This window comes from Monodelphis domestica, chromosome 6, assembly GCF_027887165.1.
Source record: "Monodelphis domestica isolate mMonDom1 chromosome 6, mMonDom1.pri, whole genome shotgun sequence".
Taxonomy (NCBI): Eukaryota; Metazoa; Chordata; class Mammalia; order Didelphimorphia; family Didelphidae; genus Monodelphis; species Monodelphis domestica.
In genome coordinates, this window is record NC_077232.1 from 50804967 (window position 1) to 50828341 (window position 23375).

Genomic DNA, 23375 nt, shown 5'->3' on the forward strand with positions numbered 1-23375 from the left:
GGATGGAGGTTTGTTCCCAGAAATTCTCCCTACAGAGCTTATTTAACCTGCTGGAAATTTTTTTCTAGGTTTCTCAACATTACAAAGTTACCAATAGAGCATACAGATTATTCAGTGGTTACTCTTTGTCTTTCTCTTGTGACTGACGCATCTTCTTCTCTAGACATAGGAGGTATAGTGGAAAGAGCTCTGAAATCAAAATACAGAGGAACTGAGTTCTGATTCTGCCTCCACATGATCCTAAGCATGTCTCACTTTTCTAATCTTTTAAACAAGGGAGTTAAAATAGATAATTTTACAGTTCCCTTCCTCCTCAATCTTTATTATTCTTTATAACTATAATATTTTATAAACTCTAGTTTCTTTTTCTTGATTTTATTTTACATTCTAATGATATATTTTAATTATTAAAAATTAACAGTTTTTACAATGACATATTTAAGAGCTGGAGGAAAGTCCTACATTAACCTGCTGTTGTTAATTGTTGTTCAGGTATTTCAGTAATGTCTGACTGTGATCCCATTTGGGATCCTGGAGTTATTTGCCATTTCCTTCTCCATCTCACAGATGAGGAAACTGAATCAAAATCACTTTTTAAATGGTCTTTTTACAGGTTTCAGGCATCACTGCACATTAATGCTCAAATATATGATGCATTATATTGTGGGTATACATTTTTATATGTTTTTATTCTAATTTGTTAACATATAGACATGCAGATGGTATTATTTGGTTTATTTTATATTTTGATACATGCTAAAATTATTCATAATCTCACTTTTTGTTGAGTTTATTAAATTTTCTTACTACATATTCACATTATCCCTATCATTTTCTCATTTAAGTCTAAGTAGTTTTTTTGAGGGCAGAAACTGCTTTTTCGTTTGACTTTCTCTCCACAGCATCTATAAGAATTCTTGGCACAGGCATTAATTACATAGCAGAAGTGACAGAGTGCTAGACATGGACTCAAGAAGACCTGAGTTCAATTCTGAACCTTGCTACTTGTGACAGTGGAGAAATCGCCTAACTTTTGTCTGCCTCAATTTCTTCAACTGTGAAATGGGAATAAGAGCACCTTTGTCCCAGAGCTATTCTAAGGATTAAGTGAGATAATATTTGTAGCACAGTGTCTGGCATATTATACTTGGTCATTCCATCCTCCCTCTCTTCAGCCCTTCCTTCTTGCTACTTTGCATTCTCTATGTAGGATTTTTATTGGTAATATATCAGAGGATGCCCATGAAATAAACATGGCATCCTCCTATTCAATAAATGCTAGTGGATCCCTCTTACCTTTTGGTTCTCCATTAATTTTATGATTCAGCTAAACTGTATCACTTGCTATTTCTAATGGAAAATATTCTATCTCCTACTTCCATTTTTCAAATGGGCCATAATCCATCTATGCCTAGAATATTCCATTTTCTTCTCACTATTTTACTTGAGTTTATTCAAGACTCACCTCAAATCCTTCCTTGTTTAGGATGTCTCTCCCAATTCCTCTCTGGTTTATCCCACTCTAGTCTCTTCTGAGATAACCTTTTCCTTACTCTGTATGTAACATGTATGCATCATTATTAGCATGTTGTTTTCACCATTAGAATGGGGGATCCTTGAGAAAGAGAACAACGGTTTTCCTTTTTGTTTTTAACCCCAGTGTTTAGCACTATGTTGGGCATACAGTAACTGCTCAAAAAAATGCTTAATTGACATAATTCAAATGCAAGAAATGCTGAAGGGTTTTATACATTTAGGGAACAGTGAATTTTATAAACTATGAGGAAATTTAAAGAAAAATTTTAAATAAAAAATAACTTTTCTTCTTTGAAACAACAATGAATTAAAAGAACTCCATGTCCCATCCTTACATATTTTATTATATCTTGATATATATGGCTCCCTAATTCTGGGTTGCATAGATTTTGATTAGTTACCCTATATTTCCTCAGTAATGTTACCATGTATTGCACATCGATGCCTATAACTGATAACTCTTAATGGTATATAAGATCAGCTTTTAAATCCATTTTTGAAAAAAATGCTATCACTATCATTTTGCTTGCCTTTTCAATGACTAGAGGAGGGACTTGAGAGATGAGAGACTTTAGCACTCAAAATTTATTAATGAATGTTTAAAAAATAAAATTCTAATCTACTTTGTGGAATTGAAGACAGCTGTCCTGAATTTTCTGCAGCTAAATCTTTTTTTAACATTTTCTTTTTATTATGATGCAAAAATACACTTTCATGAGGTTTTAGTTTTAAACAAATACTCTATCTATTGCAAAAATGAATAACATGGAATATATATCGAGTGATAATACATGTATAACCCAGTGAAATTGCTTGTCAGTTCTGGGAGGCAAGAGGGAAGAGGATAGGGAGAGAACACGAATCGTGTAACCATGGAAAATATTTGAAAATAAAGAAATGTTGCACAATGAAAAAAAAAATCCTCATAGCTCAAATTTCAAGTCATTATTTTAAAAACCTCACTTCCTTATCGGTCATTGTTGGGAGAGCACACACAGAAAAAACCAAAATCCCCACATAAAACCATAAATCCACTGATGTGAAAGATTGTATGCTTTGAGATGCTTTGATCCACATCCATCTGACTCCTACAAAGCATTCTCCATCATAAATCTCTCTGGATTGTTCCAGACCACTGTATTGCTGAGAATAGTCAAGTTTTCACAGGTGAGCAGCTTACAATATTGCTGTTACTGTGTGCAGTATTTTTCCTGGCAAGTCACTTAGTATCTCAGCCTCAATTTTCTCATCTGTAAAATGAGGATAATAACAACAAGGTTTTGTGGGAATAAAATTAGATAATACTTTCATAGCACTTTATAAACCCTAAAAGTTTATATATACATACACATGTATGTATACAAATATTTTGGTGGATATATTACAGGTATTGTATATAGGTAGCTCCATTAATAGTGTCAACCTATCAAACATTGTCATCAATTAAATACATACAATATTTTTGTATTACTAGGTGCTATTCTACAGTATAATATATACCAATTCCCCCTCCATGTCAAGGAAATCCATTTGTCTTCTTATAAACTCACTAAAATCACTTGTGGTTACTGAAAAGATAAAAAATCATAACATATTCATGATATTCTAAGAAATACATTTAAATAAATCTGTTGCAATGGGCATGTGAGTTACTAGGGCTGCTACTATCATTTGCCTAAGTTTAAGACCATTCGCCAGACATATTATAAGAGAAAATATTTATACATTGAACATCATCAGCCTTCCTAACTCCCTCCCCTAAATTTTTTATTGTCTTTCCTCTGATACTTTGGTACCTAATGCCCTAGTGATGTTTGTCTAATTGTTATGGTTATGATGTTAAAAGGGGCAACACAGTTCAGAGGAATAATATGTAACTACCCATTTGGGGTTCTAAGGAAGGCAGAGTGAACTGTGCCCTTACCTAAATATTACAGTTTAAAGTAAGAAAAAACACAATGTGCAATTAACAAAACTTTGACTTAAATGGAAAGGAGTCTTGGACACTCTGGGGGCCCATTGATGGGTATTATTGACAATTTGTACTATCTTATAGCTTCCTATTTTAGGTAATTATTCTTATTAATTAGATGTGAAGATTAGTTGTTTCCATAATGATAAAGTAATGTACGAGCTCTCAAACTGTAAATGTAACAAATTAAAAATTGGATCATCTTATATATCAATTTATTTTTTTTAATCCAAGATGTACATTTTTGGTCCTTTGGCCAAAAAAGGCAATTACTCTGTCCTAGTTAATGTTTTGCCAGACTGATTCATAAAACTTAACCAGAGGCAGCTAAGTGTCAAGACCAAAATGAAAATGCTTGACTCCATATCTACATTTTTAAAAATCTCTATCCCTTCTTTATCTGATTTACAGAGTCAAGGCTTGATTTGTCCATATTTTTTTCAGTCTCAGTTAATTTTAGTAACTTTAAACTTACTCAATTTTAATTCTCATTCACTTAAAAAACTCAGGAAGCTAAAACCCATGATTATAATTGACTCTGTCAAGAAAATCATTTGCATGAAATCCTGTAAAATCAAACAAAACATTGTCCTCCAGGGAGAAGAAATAAGCAAACATGCCAACTTGTAATTCTCTAGTTAATCAGCAAAATTAAAAACAATTCCTTAGCTGGCTTAGGAAATTAGCAGCTACAACTTCACATCGATAAAAAGTGAATGTATGAGTTTGTAATCTCTAAATAATTAGTAATAGATTCACATGAAATATTCCCTTCATGACAGAAACATCTGTCATGTCAGGAAAGTCTGTTCTTGCCATGATGATGAATAACATGATGATTTTAACATATATGTATATATTTTTGCATTTAGAGATTTCAAAATTCTTCAAATGACCCTCACAACAACATTATGAGCTACCTGATTAATAATAATAAATAATACTAATAATAATAGCCTCAGTGTCAAGTCTGAGGAACAAGAGGGTCAGTGGATTATATATGGACACAGAGGAGAGGAGAGTATAGGAATTGTAGGAAGATGTGAACGGTAGGAAGGGCCCAGGTTCTGAAAGATTTTATAACTAAGTAGAAGATTATATATTTCAGCCTGGAAATAATAGGAGTCCACCGGAGTTTGAGTTAATAACATATTTGGATTTGAATTTTAGGAAGATCACATTGGCAGCAAAATGGAGAATAAACTAGAGAAAATTTAAGGCTGGGGAACATCTAGAAGACTATTACAGTAGTCCAAACTTGAGGTGATGAGGGATAGTTTGGCAGCTATAAGAAAGAGGAGGGGATGTATATCCAAACAATGCCAAGGAGCAGATGTATTTGGTGAGTGAAAGGAGATGGTGATAATACCATGATTGTAAGCCTGGTTAAACAAAGAGGCTTAAACCACTGGTGTGAATGGGATAACAAATCAATTAGAGAGGTGTTTGTAGTAGAATCAATCCATATAGTTTTCTGATTTTTCTGATTTTATGGTTTATGATAGTCTAACCAAGCATCCCAATACCAAATGCAGTAGTTTATTGGAATAATTCAAGGTTAGGAATTGACAAAGCATGCTAGGTGAGAGGATAAGTGGACAAGGGCCTGAAGTACAGAGAACAATGCAGAGTTGAAATGGTTTAACAAGAAGTTGAAAGAGGAAAGAGAAAGGAAAAGAGTGAAACAAGGATAGAGGTGATCCAAGAAATGAGGAAAAGGGGATTGGAGATTATGATGGAGAGGAAGAAGAGGGTCATAAGAGGGAAATATGGAATTGTAAAAATTATAATTGCCAAGATAAGAAGGAAAGCATTAGCTAAATGCTATTGACCATTTCTTGGATAGACATCTAATATCTTAAAAATATAGAGAACTTTGTCATATTTATAAGAATATGGGACATTCCAAAATTGATAAATGTTCAAAAGATATGAACAGAGAGATTTGGATAAAAAAGCTATATATAACTATGAAAAAGTGCTCTAAATCATTATGGATTAGAGAAATACAAATCCAAGAAGCTCTGATATATTATTTTCTCCCACCTATTAAATTACCTAAGATGATAAATGTCAAATGGACAAATGTGGGAAGGAAGGTGGAAAAATGGGTACATTATTCTCCTGATCCAACCTTGGATTTTAGGAAGTTATACTATGAAGATTATTTAGTGAGGTTTCCAATAAGTAGATCCAGAAATAGAAATTCTAGAATTTAAGGAAATGGAACCAGAGGGAGTCCATGGTGTTGTTTATGGGGAAGCCATTCCAGGATTTCATTTCTGATGATTTTGCCAGTGATCCCATAGGATCTTATAGATAGAATAGGTTACCAAGTTAAGAAATTTTATTTTAAAAGTTGTCTTCTGATCATGTGAGTCCAGATAGGAGAAGGTACTGGATGTGTGACTCCAATCAAGGCTTTGTAAATAGAAGGCCAGTGTTCTTTCCATAGTACATGATAAGAGCATGGATTAAGATGTTAGGATGGGAAGGTGACTCTCATTTGGAAGATGAGGCAAGTGAGGTACATAGATGTGAACTAATTTTCCCCAAGGTAACAGAATGAATAGCAAATCAGGGCCTAGAACTCAGATTCCAGGAGCCCCCAGTCCATTATTATTTCTAATACAACAGGAAATATGAATGGGGGGAAATGATTCAGGGCTCAAGAACCAAGATAGCATTGAATGAAAAACTTGAAATTTTTGACCTGTTTCTTTGTTCAGATTCACATTTGAACCATTCAATGAAATAGTGATACTATTCACAAGAAGCCTGTCATTCATTTCAAGGAATAGAATAGAACTAGACCAATGATTCGAGCCTCATGTCTTTTGTTCTCATGTACTAATTGATTCATTTTTTAATTCTTTAGATTTTTTTTTTTATGGTTCTGTCTTAGAAAACAAAAGAATAACAAATTACCCTTAATTCCTCACCAGGCAACTATCTAATTGGAAATAACCAGTTGTGTGACTTTTGGCACATCACTGAGAAATGTGTGCCTGATTTTTCTCATCTGTAAGGCAAGGCCTTGGACTGATTTTTAGTCTCTTCCAACCCTCCAACTCTGCAACTTTACTGCTGGAGGTAACCCATACATAAATGATTCATGAATCTTCCCAACTATGGTCTGCCACAGACATTACTTAAAAGAACTCATCTGACAAAATAGAGAACACATTTTGGCCTAATGTGCTACTTCTGCCCGCTGGTAATAAATGAATGTTTCTAGAGTATTTCTGCAATAGTTTGCAGGAAAGTCCTTCTCCATTACTGCTAAGAAGGAATCCTGCTTTTCTCATTTCCAAAGTCGATAGGAAGGTTTCCTTAGTGTACTCTCCAGGCATTATATAAACATTTTTAAAACTCTTATTTTCTGTTTCAGAATCAATACCAAGTATTGATATCAAGGCAGAAGAATGGTAAGGGCTAGGCAATTGAGGTTAAGTAACTTTCCCAGATCATACAGCTAGGAAGTGTTTGAGACCAAATTTGAACCTATGACCTCCCATCTCCAGGCTTGGCTCTTTATCCATTGAGCCACCTATCTGACCCTTCCCAGACCTTATATTAAATATCAGAGAGAACTGGGTCCTTTAGCAATTGCTAGAGTCTTTCCATCCCACCTAAGGACAATGTCTAGAATAACAGTAAAGATCATTTTCCACTTTTTCCATTTTCTATTTGTTAGCATAAAGGATGGTCATGTCCTTCAATTTTGATAATTTGGTTCTGTTATTTCCTATTGAATTTGCCCCAGATTTTGTGGCTGTTTAATGTTTCCTCATTAAATAGTCATTGTTCATCGCTTCTGTCTTCTTCATCTTATACTACTAATACGTCATGTATTTCTTAGAGTTCTTCATGCTATTACTTCATTATAACCAAAAATCTATTTTAATACCTATCTAAAGTCCCTCTTAATTCAGAACAGAAAGCCTTGGGTTTAGGGTCTCAGGTTCAGTAGTCTAAAATACATGATTTCCCTTATGAATATAAGCCAAACAGAAATGGTCTCAAGGCTTAGATGTTGTTTTTGATAATTTACCTCCCAGCTACATTTTATCCATGAGTGATGGGAGCTTGATTATGGTACTGGAAATACAGGACCTCTCAGAGAGGTCAAGTAACTGGCTTGGGGATTCAGGACCTTGGGTTCAGCAGGAAAAAAGAGATCTAAGAGCCTTCAGTGTCATCGTTGCCACTTCCTGTGATGTTTTCTAGTCAACTTCTCCCTGCTAGGTGCTCTCCTGAACCCCCAGCTACTTGTGCCCTCTCTCTCAAATCTACCTTTCATTCATTTTCTATTCATTATCTGTGCCTGTCTAGTTTCCTTCTCAATGGATTCATATCGTTTCTATCACATTTCACTTAAATTTCTATAAGCCTCATTGCTTAGCACAGTGTCTGACACATAGTGGGCACTTAGTAAATATGTATTTAGTGACAGATATATTAAAATAATCTTTTTTGCAGTGAGGAGACAAGGAGAAATCATTCTTTTTCACCTATCTTCTCTTTGACCACTAAGAATCCTCATTTTCCTTCAAAGCACAGACTAGATGCCACCTTCTACAAAAAGGAAATGTCAAACCACTCTAGTTTATTTGTAAATAACACAGGAAATGGGGTCATGGAGAGTTGCACATCATTGAAAAGACTCAACAACTACTACAAGAAACCTTTCATGATTCCACCAATTATTAGGGCTCTATTTCCCTTCACGTTACTTGATATAATACTATATTTACTTTGTGTTCAACTACCTGTGTACTTGACACACCCGTGTTATCTTCCTCCTCATTTCAAAAATCTGTATGAGAGTTCCAATACTAGTTAGAGTCCTGTCTCAGCACATTTTACAACACACATACACATATTTGTTTCTGTGTTTGTTTATTGCACTCATCTATATACAGAGTTTTTGTACTCAATGAAAAAATGAGCTGGAAATGCCTTCTCTAGCTACCCGTCTAATTTAGATACTAAGCCACAAATTATAAGGGCTTAAATAGGCTAAGTGTACATAGGTTTCAGAGAATGTGCAAAAACAAAGAGCCACAAAGATAGGAGCCATGTATGATACTTGGAAAGACTCTAAAGTCTGAGGTAGGCATTGCTTTGGGTCATTGGGGAAATGACCTTCCTGCACTAGCATAAATATAGATTTTATAAGGCAACAAACAAATTGAATTTAATGTAAACAATGTATTAGGTTTAACATTAATGATACTCATGATAATAGCTTCCATTTCTAAGGCATTCTTCAGTTTTTTAGAATATTTTCTACAATGACAAGGTGAGCTAGAATATACAGCTATTATGCTTCTCATGTTTATAGATGAGGATGCTGAGGCTTAGAGAGGAAATGTAAGACACTCACTTTATCTCTTTGGGTTTCACATAACCTCCCCAGAAGTCCCATGGTACAGAGGAAGAAACACTAGCCCTGCAGTCAAAATGTCCAGGGTTAGGATTTTGGTTCTAATATATTCATAGCCATGAAACCTGGAGCAAAGTCATTTTACACATCAGAGTCTCCGTTTACTCTCTGAAAAAAATGGTAGGGGAGATATAAACCTTTTATTTTCCCATCTCACAGGGTTAGAAGTAGGAACTACTTTGCACACAGTGATTGAACATGTGAAAATATGAAATATTATGATTTGGGGGGGCAGCATCATATTGCTAATCTGAGTGAGAGTCAGGACTAGAATTTGAGTCTTTTGATTCCAAATCTCTTGCTTTTATGATGCTCACAATATACCTTGACAAGGCAAAATTATTTGGAAAGACAAAGCCATGCAGTATTAGGTATTAGAACATCATTTTCAGCAAATATTTGTAATTAACCAATAGGACATATTTTTACTCCTGGCCCGAGTATCAATATTACAGTCTTGCACCAAGCTCAGGTACTCTCCAAGAAGTTTGTCAACCCATCAGCATTTCATAATTGTTGATCATTTATAATAGTAGAAGACCAATATAGTACTTGCTAGTGTTTGGATGAATAGTTCAGTGCCCTAGATTAGCATCCATGGTTCTCTTCCATTCTGGACCACTAAAACATGGTCTGTTCAGAAAATAATGCCTGGATCTAGATAAGCGAAAGGGTAACTCCATCTCTCAATCACTTTATCTTTCTAGACAAACACTCCTCTCTCAACTTCCCTTTCCTTCAGCTTCCCCATTTCTGTCTTAGACACTACAATCCTTCCAGTCATCCAGGTTCTGAACTGGGAAGTCATTTTTTATTATCTTTCACCCCACACATTCATTTGCTAATTATTGCCAATTCTACTGTTTTTATCATCTTTCAAACAGATCTCTTTTCTAATTATTACATCATTCTTATTTACCTCTGGCTTAACCCTTCAATTGGTCTCCATTTCAGTCTATTCCACTTCCCAATCTACTTCCATAAAATCTCCAAAGTTGACTTTTATGTGAATGGTTTATTAAGAAGAAACAATCTGCAGTTCTCTGAGTTGAAAAAGAAAAATGGAAGCCAATTATCTAATTGTGTTTTTTTTTAACCTGAGCATGGATCCCCTCACCAAGTGGTCACTTGACCTCTCTTGAATAACAAGTTATGAATATAGTAAATATGAAGTATTTCAGGAAACCCAAGAAGACTAATATTAGGTCATGCAGAGTAAGGCAATGAGAGCCAAACCAACATGACACATGAAATTATAGCAGTTTAAATAAAGTCAAAGTACAAAAGCAAAAAATGTAGGTTCAGAGGTGACAGCGCCATGTTGTTCAAGTTTTTAAAAAATCCACTTCTTTTCTCTTAATAACAAAAAGAGAAGGTACTTTGTAGGGTGGGAGTATTTAGTCAGGTATTGGAAAGTATATGATTTATCAAAAAATAGAAACCTAAATAATCATTAGGAAAACAACACATTAGTGGGAAAAGGAGAAAGGAAAAGAGAGGAGTGAAGGAAAAAAATATCATCTTCTCATTTCCTCTATTGCTTGAGATCAACCATAAGGTTGCTTTCAAGTTCTCAATCCTGTTTTTCTACAGTGAATTTGAGATAAGAGAATAGATTCTTGGGAAGGGTCTTGCTTTGTATATAACTTTGACCATGCTGTTTCTGAAAGTTGTTGCTTGTCAAACTGCAGAGAAAAGGTCAAGGCTGTTTCCTCATTAAAAATGAGAAATCTATAGATAGACTGCAACACAGGCTTACTCTGACTGCTTGCTGGTTTTATATGTTAAATAAAGGCCATTTTCTGTGGTGCCTGTGTCTTGAGACAATAGATTTCTAATGGGAGCACATTCAGAAATCTACAAAGCAAGTAGGATAAACCATCAATGGGATGCTAAACTTGGAATCCCAAGTGTCCTATGAAAAATTTAGGCACCAAAAGAGCCAATTTAGGGTTTTCCCAAATGAACAAGCTAAAGAAGTCATTACTGTCTGCAGAAGAAATAATAGCCTGATTTCAACTAATTGACTAACTACAGATTATTATAGATAGCATAGTTTAGCTATCTCTTTTTCATTTTAGAGTCAGCATAATGAAGTAAATATAGTCAGAAAGGCACAAGTTCAAATCCTGTCTGATAATGATCAGATGAATGACCATAGGCAAAGTCTTAACCTAAGAGCCTCAGTTCCCTTATCTGTAAAAAAATCATAGTGATATCTATGTTCTTTCCTCATAGGATTGTTGTAAGGATGAAAGGAGATTATCACAATGATTTCTTAAGCATCTTCTATTTATCAACTCAATGTGGTAGACTCTGAGGATATAAGATGATAAATGAAAGAATCCCAATTCACAAAGAGTGGGTGGGGATGAGGGGAGAACAAATACAAATATCCATTCATGTGACAATTAAAAAGGGAACACAAATCTATACAAAGCAGTTAAATCCAATTTGGTTTTGAAGGGAGAGCAGTACTGATAGGGGAAATCAGGAAAAGTTTCATGTAGAAGGTGTTGCCTGATCCATGCACTAAGGATAAATGAGAACCTATGAGGTGGACAGTAGGAAGAAGCACATTGTAGGCATATGAGACAGCCAGTGAAACAAGCATGGAAGCCATTATAGAGAGTCAGGAGTGGAGAATGGGAAAAAGATCATTTAGGCTAGATCACCAGGTATGGGAGGGAGAACCTTTTGTTTTGGGTCTAATCGACCTAAAACAACAGATTGAGTCTCTATGGTAGAAGGCTTTAAAAGTAAACAAAGGAGTATTAAGTTTTTTTAGTGGATAGAGAGCCCCATCTGGAGATGGAAGTTCCTAGCTTCAAATTTAGCCTCAGTCACTTCCTAGATTTATGACCTTGGGCAAATCACTTAAACCCAATTACCAAGCCTCTGCTATTCTTCTGCCTTGGAACAAATATTTAGTACTCATTCCAAAGCAGAAGGTAAAGATTTATTTTTTCTTTTCTTTTTAAAATTTTTTTTCAAGTTTTGAAAATTTTTATTTAAATAATTAATTTAGAACATTTTTCCATGGTTACAAGAATCGGGTCCTTTCCCTCTCCTCCCCCCACCCCTCTCCCATAGTCGAAGGGCAATTTGTCTGGGTTTTACATGTATCATTGATCAAGACCTATTTCCATATTATTAATATTTGCATTAGGGTGATTGTCTAGAGTCTACATCCTCAATCATATCCCGATTGACCCATGTGATCAAGGAGTTGTTTTTCTTCTGTGTTTCTATTCCCACAGTTTTTTCTCTGAATGTGGATAGTGTTCTTTCTCCTAATTTCCTCTGGATTGTCTTAGATCATTGCATTGCTACTAATGGAGAAGTCCATTACACCACAGTGTATCAGTCTCTGTGTACAATGTTCTCCTGTCTCTGCTCCTTTCGCTCTGCATCACTTCCTGGAGGTTGTTCCAGTTCACATGGAATTTCTCCAATTCATGTTCCTTTGAGCACGATAGTATTCCATCACCAACAGATACCACAATTTGTTCAGCCACTCTCCAACTGAAGGGCATCCCCTCATTTTCCAATTTTTTTTGCCACCACAAAGAGCGCAGCTATGAATATTTTTGTGCAAATCTTTTTCCCTATTATCTCTTTGGGGTACAAACCCAGCAGTACTATGGCTGAAGATTTTTTTAAAGTAAAGAAAGGTATTTATAATTCATCCCAGAGACAACTCCAAACTTTAAAGTACCATTTAAATACCAGGTATTATTTTTAAACTGATTATCTTGTTAAACCATCCTAACAGAATTATACAATCATTTTTTAGATACAGAAGGGACTTAACTCATCCAAGCTGCATCTGAATGGTAAATCTGATTTTTAAGAATTCAGATATTCTTTGAACCGGTAGGTAAGGAGGGTATCATTACTGGAGGAGTTTAATCAGCCTGCTTCTATTTGGACAACTCTCATTGTAAGGAAATCCCTCCATGTACCTTCTTATTCCTTGTGGCTGTTAACAGTCACCCAAGGAATAAAACCCTAATCTTTTCTCTACTTGATTAAACTTCTAATATCTGGAAAGGTTGATCATATAAAACAGGGGTCAGTGAATCATGGGTCAAATGTGGCATGCCATCTATTTTTATATTTTTTTATGAGCTAGATTACTCTATACATTTTAAAAATAAAACTACAATACTTTCTGAGAAATAAAAACAAAACTACTCAAAGTTTGATTGTACAACCAGTTCATATTGTAGATGGTTTAGTGCTCAGGCAGTCACCAAACAATTGTTTGCCACTGTGTGCCAGGGACTGTGCAAAATGATTGTAATTAAAAAAAAGGACAAAAAAGTCCTTGTCCTTATGCTGTTCATATTTTTCATAGGAAAATAACATATAAATAACTCAATATGTACAACAATTATGCAGAGTAAATGGAAAGATATTTGGGAGAGGGAGCACACAGGATGGGAGAGAGGGACCTTTTCCAGAAGGTTGGATTTGAGTTGAATATTTACAGAAAACAGAGAAGTGAAAAAGCTAGATGAAGAGGTGGGACATGTCAGAAGACAGCCAGGGCAATGGCAGGAAGATCACATCTTAAATGAGGAAAAAAGCAAATGGGTTTCTCTACCTATATTTCAGGATTAGAAAAATCCCTTTGGAAGTTGAGAGGAGAATGGTTTAGTAAAAGGAACATCCAATCAGGAATATCAGTGAGAAAGCAGGAGGCATCTCAGTTTAGCAAGATAGCGTTTTGGACTTGTAGTCTAGAAAGCCCAGGTTCAAATCTCTTTCCCTGTGGTGTAAATAATTTGGTAGACAGGTGACTTCTCCATCTTCCACATTAATTACTCTAACCCCAGCACTGAAGATACATTATAATATTATAAGTGTATTTGGGAAATGTGAAGGAAAGTGTTCTTTGCAGTCTGAGGGAATATCATGCTTCTAATAATGCAGTCTAAGGTCACTGATTATCTGGATAAGCAATGATAAATTCTTTTTGTACAATCAGAAAAAATAATAATTGGTTAAATAATTAATATATTTAAACTGACTAATCTCACTGACTTGTCTCCTGTTCTCATTGTACGTATACCTTTAAGTTATTTACAGTCTTCTGTGTTAATTCTTGTTGTCAAAATATGTTTCAAAAACAAAAGTGGTTTCTGGGTTGTTTTTTTTTTTTACTTTTGGCAGACCACAACTGCCATTACCAACAACTGAACATGGAGAATACAAGCCAGGCAAGTATTTCATTATGAGGATTTCCTATGATTATAGGAAGCTAGCTCCAAAAAGTACTCTGTCATCTCATTCTTCTTCATTGAGATATTAAGGAGATTTCATCATTTCTTAATTACTTGGGGACACTTGGCAATAAATACAATTAACTCAAACTAATAAAATGCCCAAATGGGTGACTTGTTGGCCATAGTTAAAGGAAAAGAAAAAACAAACAAACAAAAAAAACAAGGGCAATGTAGAAGCATATTAAATAAATTTGTTGTTCAATTGTTTTCAATTGTATTCAGTTGCCTATATTTCCATTTGGAGTTTTCTTGGCAAAGATCCTGGAGTGCTTTGCCATTTCCTTCTCTATCTCATTTTACAGATGAAGAAACTGAAGCAAATAGTGTTTATTGATTTTCCAGGGCCAAAGAACTAGTAAGTTTCTGAGGTGGGATTTGAACTCATGACTAGGAATCTTCTTGACTCCAGAACTGATGATCTAGCCAATGCACTATCTAGCTGAATTAAATATATATATATATATATATATATATAAATTCATATAATTTGACTGTTCAAAGAATCATAGAAATCATAGAAATAAAGTAGACATTAAGGATGAAAATCAGAGAGTCCATTTTAGGCTCTCAGATTTCAGATTAGACAAGGTTTTGGGCTCCTGGGTTAGTAGGCAAATAATTATTTTTTATAAAAAGCAGCTACAGGACTGTGGAGCCCAACTCTTTCAAGGAAAATCTACCTGTCTATTCTCAGATCATCTAAGGAGAATTATGACAGGACAGAAAAGTTTCAGGTATGACACCTATAAAATCTGAGGAAAGAATACCTTTGGGATCCATTGGGTTTACTAGGAAATGAGGCCCTGAGTATCATTTCTATTTTTTTACTTTTTACTTTTTAAAAATTTATTTTTATTTATTTTATTTTTTAATTATACGTAGAAACAATTTTTTTTTACAATTGTCTTCTGACATTTTGTGGTTCATATCCTCTCTCTCCTCTCTCACACTCCTCAAGGTATGTCTGCTATAGGTTATTTCTAGTGCTTTTATGTAATAGATATTTCTATATTTCTCATTCTATGATGGAATATATATGTGTATATATATATATCACATACAATATGTGTATTTTATTCATGAAGAAAATAAAGCAGTTCCTAGTGTTCCTCCCTTGGCTTTTGTTAACTTTCTTTTTAATTGTGAGTCTCTTTGGGTTATTTTGGGATCTTATTTTCTTGATAATAATTAAGTACTTCCCAGTTGATCTTAGTACAATAATTCTGCTGCTGAATATACTGTTCTATACTGTTCCTCTGAGTCTACTCACTTCACTTTACATCAGTTCATATGAATTTCCAGGTTTTTCCTTTTCTGAATTCATCCTGTTCGTATCTTATGGTAAAATACCATTCACATCACAACAGTGGTGGCAAACCTATAGCTACTGAGTGTTTTGGCTGCCATAGAAAACTGATTGAAGGAGTGAGTGGTAGCTGTCTATTATTTTAGGGAGTTAGGTAGTTAGTGAATCATTTATAGATAGTGTAGGTTAGATAAGCCTGGTGTTTGCCAGGCAAGAAGAAGTTGTCCTAAGAAGGCAGTTAGAGGTAGTTAGGAATTTTAGGTAGTATTGGGAATTTTAGGTATATTTATAGGTTATAAGATTAGTAATCTCTTTTTCCTCTTTTCTAAATTTCCCTCCATTACTATATTCTTTTACTATCTCTATTTTAATTAAACTAAATTGTTAATTGCTAAAAGCTGCTAGAGGTCCCTCCTCAGGTTAAAAAGGATAATATTAATTTACAACTCTACTGTATTCTCATTAAAACTTAAATTATTAAAAGCTGCTCTTATTTTGTTAAAACCCCTATTTTAATCCTTACACAAATAATAATATTAAGATAACAAGCAGTGATCTTATTAATAACACTTATATGGAGTTTTGAGGTTTCACAAAGTGACAAAACTCTTTGACAAGGAGCTTCAAAAGTTATCTTATTGGATTGTAATAATTCTGTGAGGTAGTTGTGAATAGCATCCCTATTTTAAAGATTTTGGTGATTCATATGTAACAGTTTAAGAGAATTAAGTGACTTAAGAATACCAAATGATAATGATAAAAATTATGATAGCATTTATGTAGTGCTTTAACGTTTAAAAAGAAAAGTATAGATAATTTTTCATTCAATCTTCACAATCACCTGGTAAGGTAGGTGCTATTATTATCTGCCTTTTACAGATGAGGAAACTGAGTCAAATAGAGGTTAAGTGATTTTAGTAACTATCTGAGGTAGGATTTGAACTCAGGTCTTTCTGACTTCAAACTCCAGAGTTATAGTCACCATGCCACTTTGCTGTTTCTTTATGTTAATATGTTACAGGACAATATATTCTTGTACAACAGTAGTGATTCATACAATATGGTTTGGTATCTTTATCATCTTAAGGAACACTCCTCTGGAATATTAAACTTAGAACACATGAGTATTAGGTGCATTCACATACAAGTTGATTCTTATTGTTGATCAGGAGCTGAGACCTGTCAGCTAGGGGGTAGTAGCCCAATTTCTTAATTTTACAGACTTATCAAAAGCCATGAAAGTAATAAATATCAGAGCTGGGATTTGAAATCAAAATCTAATATCATTTCTGCTGTACCTCACTGAGACTATAATAATATTAAGCATTTATACAGTATTCTAATATTTATAAGTCACTTTATATTCATTTTCTCATTTATTCCTAATGCTTCAAAGAGATAGATACCTGAACATACATTTTTGTAGATGAGGAAATAAACTGATAGAGGTTAAGTGACTTGCTCATAATTAGGAAATTAGCAAGTTAACTAAAGCAGAATTTGAACTCAAATCTTCCTGACTAAGTCAAGCACTTTATTCCCTATACCACTTATAACAGATCCTATAATTTATTCTTCAACATGAAAGATGCCAGAGAGTCTGATCTGATCCTTCCCTTCCATTTTCTTTCTCTCCCTCCTTCGATATTGATCTCAAAGTACCCAGTTTCTGGCTATCTAGAGTTAATACTCTTGTTGACAGATGAATTACAAAGGAAGAGATAAGAACATCTTGTAAAAACAGAGACTGAAACATTCATAGCCACCACCATACACAGTAATTCCTATTCTAGAAAAGGGTAAACAGCCTGAATCATCTTCTGAGGGCATCCTTGTCTCAGAGCTCAGGAAAAGCATGGATACTCTCAAAGAGAAGGCTGAGTCATCAAGGAAATGTTAAATTATATTCAGCAGGCTCTGTTCAATTGAATTTTGTTGGAGGAAATTCATGGTAAAAACAAGGAAGTTTCCATTCTTGCCCTCTCTATCATCACTTCATCTCCTCCTCTCCTCCTACCTCCCATGAAGCATTTTTCCTTGGCTTTAGGGATCTATTTGGTGCCAGTGTGGGCTGGATTTATAGATCTAGAAAATAGCTATCATTTATCATAGCTTACACCTCAGATTCTCAATTCTGACATTTATGTGTGGTTGACAAATGAGCACCACTTGATTTATGACAAAGAGGCAGAAAGTCTGGATGCCAATGGCCACTGCATCTATGAGAGAATTTTAACTAGTGTTGAGACAGACTAGACCCAAAAAAGCAAGAACTGAACAATTCTTTGCCACCAGCTTTAGAGGATAAGTATAGCATATTTATTTTCTAGCATTGACTATTTAATAAAAAGACAAAGCTGGACAGAATTAATAAATACTGTGTTAAAGTTTGCAATGTCCTACTCATATTCACAAAGTTAGACTCTATCAGAAGGAGAGCTTGGATCCAAATCTCTTGGACCCCAATACCTACCCTCCATTTTCTAATATGTGGTACCTACTGCCATTGGCGGTATCATCCGCCTATTGCAGATGAATAAAACAAGAGTTACAAAGGTAAAGTTATACATCTCTGAGCATTGGAGGTAGGATTTTAAGGAGTCTAGTATAACATATTCAATTCTTCTACTATTTCTTATCTTGTTCTCTAGTTGACTCATAACTTTGAAATCAATTAGTCTAACATTTATTGACCATCTCCTATGGGACAGGACCTTCTAGAACTGAAATTAACAGTCAATGTGTGGCCTTTATGCATGTCTCATCACTGAGATTCAATCGATTATCCCACAAGCATTTAAGAAATGTCTTATGTGCCAGACCCTATGTCAAGTTCTGTGGGTAATTGTTGTTCAGACATTTCTAGTTGAATTGGACTTTTCATGACTGCATTTGGGGTTTTCATGGCAAAGTGCTAGAGTAGTTTGCTATTGGCTTCTCCAGCTCATTAAACAGTTAAGGAAACTGAGGCAAACTGTGTTAAGTGACTTGACTAGGTTCACACAACTGATGTCAGAGGCTATATTTGAACTCTTGATGAGGAGTCTTCCTGAATTCACACTCGATGCTCTATCCACTGAGCCACCAGTGTTAAAGGTATACAAAAGTAAGTCAGTCTATATATTCTCATCAAAAATTACAATTTAAATGGATTGATGTGGGGAGTGATGGCACTAGTAGCCTGGGGGACTAGGAGCAGTTTCCTGTAGAAGGTGCGAGTTAATTTCATTCTTGAAAATGACTAGGGGTTTAAAAATGTGGAGGTGAGGATAGAATGTACTCAAGGCATAAGGGATGGCCTGTGCAAAGATAAAGAGGTGAAAAGTGGATTGCTATGTAGGAGGAAGAGTAAGAAGGGCAGTTTGAGTAGACCAAAAGATGACTAAAGGGACGGTGGTGCAGAATCAGGCTGGAAAAAGAGAAGTTGGAGTCAGAGAGTGAAGGACTTTAAGTACCAAACAGAAATGTATATTTGATGAAAGGGCTGATAGGGAACCATTGGGGTTTACTGAGGAAATAAATGAAATGATTAAACTTTCCCATTAGGAAAATCATTTTGCTATGTAAAGGTGTAAAATCCCCAACTTATGGTCAACAATAGTCCATAGCACTGCCTGAGTCAGATCAAAATGTAAATGGGAAATTTTAATGAAATAAATAAAAATGCAAATTCACATGTGGTTTTCTTAGTTAATAAACAGCAGTAAGGACAGGTATGTTGAGTTTGACACCAGTGAATTAGAGGATTCAACTGGTTTGTGGGGAGAGTAAGAAGCAGAGGCTGAATTAGAGATTGGCTGCCTCAAGGAGGGGGGAATTTTCTTTCCCTTTCATACTGCACAAGGTAATACAGGACACCTACTCTAAATCCTCAGTAAATACTTCATTTAACTAGCCAAGAAACAGACCCATTGGCAGCCATCTGGTACCGTGCCTCCTGCTTTGTCTGGTCAGGCATGTGGGCAATGGTCCTTAAGCTAATGATCTTTTCTTCGCACTCAAACTCAATAACCAGGAGACAGCAAGGGGGGAAAAAGTCATTTCCTGTATACGAGACACTGAAACTTAGTTTTTTGTGATACAACCATTAAAACTTGAGATGCCATTTTTAATAACAGTCAAGTATAACTAATGAAAAGAGTAAAGAAAAGCAAAGTCATTTACCTATGGGACTGGGATCGTTGATGCTCAGGGAGAATGAGAAAGTAAATTATTAATATTGCTCATTTTCCCTTAGGGTATACGTTTCGTTGGAAAAGAAGAATCATTCTTTCTATAAACATTGATTAAGTGCCTACTATGTACCAGGCACTGTGCTAAGCCCTGTCATTACAAACAAAATTACAAAAAAAAAAAAGTACAAAAAATACATCCCTATTCTGAAGAAACTCACTTATCTACTGGATGGATATCCAAAGGGGACACAATAACTGAGCCTGGATTGTATTTTCTCCGAAAAAATCACAAAGTGGCCACAAGAATTTTTTGAAGTTAGAAGGGCCCTCAGAAGACATCTAGTGCAATCTCTTCCTTAATAAAGATCTCTTACATCATCTCTGACATATTTAGAGACTGTGTTCTGCTTGTTTTTATATCCCCAGGGTCTAATAAAGTCCCTGCCACAAAGAAGGAACTTAATAAGCGATCTAGGCCTGTTTGTTGAATTGCTAATATACATCCACAAAGATCAATTATCTCTCCAAGCATTCGAAAGGCATAAACTAGTAAAGAGAAGAGAATATTAATGTAAAAATGGAGATTTGAACCCCAGACTTCAATCCCCAGAAGTCCTTTGTACTTCCCAGAATTCCTTATAATCTCACCTGAGTCCTCACCCGAGTGCGAGATCACAATTTAGTATTTAAAGGGCTCTCTGCTTCCCAAGAGCTGCTCTTCTTCCACTTCTAAGCACATGCATCTCTCTACCTGGCTGGCAAGATGTAGTGAGTAGGTTGTGAATGGGCTAATGTGCCCTAGGCATGTGCTTTTCTATTTTTGTATTTCTTTATCCTTGATTTCTAATAATCTTTAATTAACCTCATAAAATCATAATACTATCAGTAGAGAACAAATTTAACTTTTACAGTTCCTAGGAACTTTAAATCTGGAATTCCAGGAAAAGGTTGCCTTCCCATACATTTGGTACCTAGGTGGCACAATGGAAAGAGCCCAAGCTTGAGTGAGGAAGACCTGAGTCTAAATCTGGGCTGAAATACTTATTGGCTGTATGATTCTTGGCAAGTCACTCAACCCCGTTTGCCTCTCTTTCCTCATATGTAAAATGAATTGGAGAAGGAAATGGCAAACCACTCTAGTATCTTTGCCAATAAAACCCCAAATGGGGTCACAAAGAGTTCTACATGACTGAAATGTTCTACAAGATAACTACAGAAATTATAGGAATCACTCTCTTAGAATGCCTGGAATAACTTTAAGTTCCTTCTTCATACTCCTCTTTCACTTTTGTCCTCTTTGTTCTTAAATATTAAACCACAAAACTATCCTACTTGCCCTTGGAGAGAGCTGAAAAGTGATAACACAGCAGACACTGGCTGAAACATCCACAGCTCAGCCCTATTTGCCATCTCTCGGTTACCTTAGTCATGCCTTCTGGTTTTCGAATGGTGACCTTGGCTTTGATGAGCTGAGCTTCATCAGTGCCATGTTCAGAATCTTCTACGTAACTATCTTTTCCAACATCTGAAAATAAGATAAAAAGACAAAAAACAAAATCAAAGTAACTTTTCTGCTGTTAGAATATCTAATTATTTTGATTAAGGAGAGTCTAGTAGGGAGAACGAGAGACTGCAAGGAACCTTAAGAAGTTTCTTTGAATTGATTTTTTTTTTCAAATAACCTCAAAAGAGCCATACTAAGGGGTGAAGTCAAGATGGCAGATGTTAGACTGCAATCCAGCAAAAAGTGAATAAAATGAGATAATCACCAGTATTTCTAATTTATAAATCTGGTGAATGGAAAATGCGTTTTAGTGTTTCCTAGTATGTCAGGTGTTTCTACGTAGGATAGGATTTCCTGGAGAGAGTTAGGACATAAAGATTTTCCCACTAATAATCCAAGATACCATGAAACAGATGACATAAGGCTTGAGCTCAGATCAGGGGACACTTCATGGATATATAACAAGTGAATCAAGTAGGAATTTGAGTCAGGAGACCTCAACTTCTTTCCTGGCTGTGACTCTAACTGGCCATATGACCTTATATGAATGACTTCATATCTGTCATCCCCAGTTCTCTGACCTGTGAAATAGGAGTCTGAAACAGATGATTTCTAAGGTCCTTTTTTTATGTCTAAAACTTCAGTTTCTACGTCATTTATTAAGACTAACCTGAGGACTTCTCTTTTTGCCTCCCTCATTATTTCCCCCATGTAGGAAAAGAAACTGTGAGCATCTGCCTAAAGTAAAAAAAAGACAAAATGACTCACATAAATCTTAAAAGCAAATATAATGAAAAATAAACTAATACTATTAGTCCTGTGCTTTGGAATATATATATATATATATATATATGTGGGTATACATCATTTCTAAGAAGAGACTTTGAGTCTATTAAGGGCAGAGAGAGTTCCATTTCTGCCTTTGTTTTTTTAGCACCTTGAACAGTGGCTAGTACCCAGTTTGTGCCTATGGGATACTTTTCTATTTGGAATGCACTCTCTATCTTCATTTTTGCCTGTCTGAATCCCTAATCGCTTTAAAGAAAGGCTCAGTTCTTTTGTCATTTCTTCTGATAATCATTTTCTTGATCACTTAGCTATAAATGCTTTCCAATTAGCCACAAATTATGGACCATACACTCATTGGTTTGTCCAGTGTATTTCACAAATTTTATTTAATCTCTCTGTCTCTGTTTCTCTCTCTCCTCAACATAGAGAACACAGTAAATGCTTTATAATTGCTTTTAAGAAGATAGTCAAATATGAAAGAAAAGGAAAATGATAAATGTTGGAGGGATGTGAGTCAATTGGGACACTAATGCTTTGCTGGTTGGAGTTGTGCTCTAAACCAACCATTCTGGAGAGCAATTTGGATCCAAAGGTCTCTAAAATTGTGGGTACCCTTAAATCCAGAAATATCACTACTCTATCTGTATCCCAAAGAGATCAAAAAAGGAAAAATGACCTATTTGTAAAAATACATATTTATTGCAGCTCTTTAATTAAGGGGTTGTTCATTAATTGTGGAATGGATGAACAAGTCATGGTATATGATTTTAATGGAATACTTTTGTGCTATAAGAAATAATGAGCAGGATGATTGCAGGAAAAAAAAAAAACCTGGAAAGAGTTACGTAAACTGATGCAAAGAGAAGTGAGTAGAATCAGAATACATTGTAAATAATGACAGCAATATTTTTTATGAACTATGAATGATGTAGTTATTCTCAGCCATGCAGACATCTAAGACAATCCTAGAGAATCATGTTGAAAAAATGACCTGTGCTCTCTGAGAAAGAATTGATGGAGCCTGAATGTAGACAAAAATATAATACATTTCATTTTATTCTTTTTCTTTAACACATCTTCCACAAAATTACTAATGTGAAAATTTGTTTTATATGATTGTACATTTAAAATTGGTTTCAGATCCCCCTTGGCAGGGGGAATGTTGAGAGAATGAAAGAGTAGAGTGGGAAAAAGGGAGATAATTTGAAACTAAAAATAAATTATTATAATTGTTTTTATATGTGATTTGGGAAAAAACAAAATATTATTTAAAAAAGAAATGCATATAAGATCAGACCATAAAACTGACCTTGATAATATAGACTATAAGTACAAAATAAGAACATCATAGAT

At 35.0% G+C, this 23375-nt stretch overlaps 1 protein-coding gene across 6 annotated transcripts in view; it reads right to left on the reverse strand.

Moving 5' to 3' along the window:
• Positions 1 to 23375, reverse strand: part of ANO3 (anoctamin 3) — a 616473-nt gene that overhangs the window by 185737 nt on the left and 407361 nt on the right. For all 6 annotated transcript variants that reach the window (XM_007497186.3, XM_007497185.3, XM_056802002.1 and 3 more), the window contains one exon: positions 21151 to 21254. In XM_007497186.3, the coding sequence (XP_007497248.1) occupies positions 21151 to 21254 (104 nt within the window). The remainder of the gene's footprint in view (positions 1 to 21150; positions 21255 to 23375) is intronic.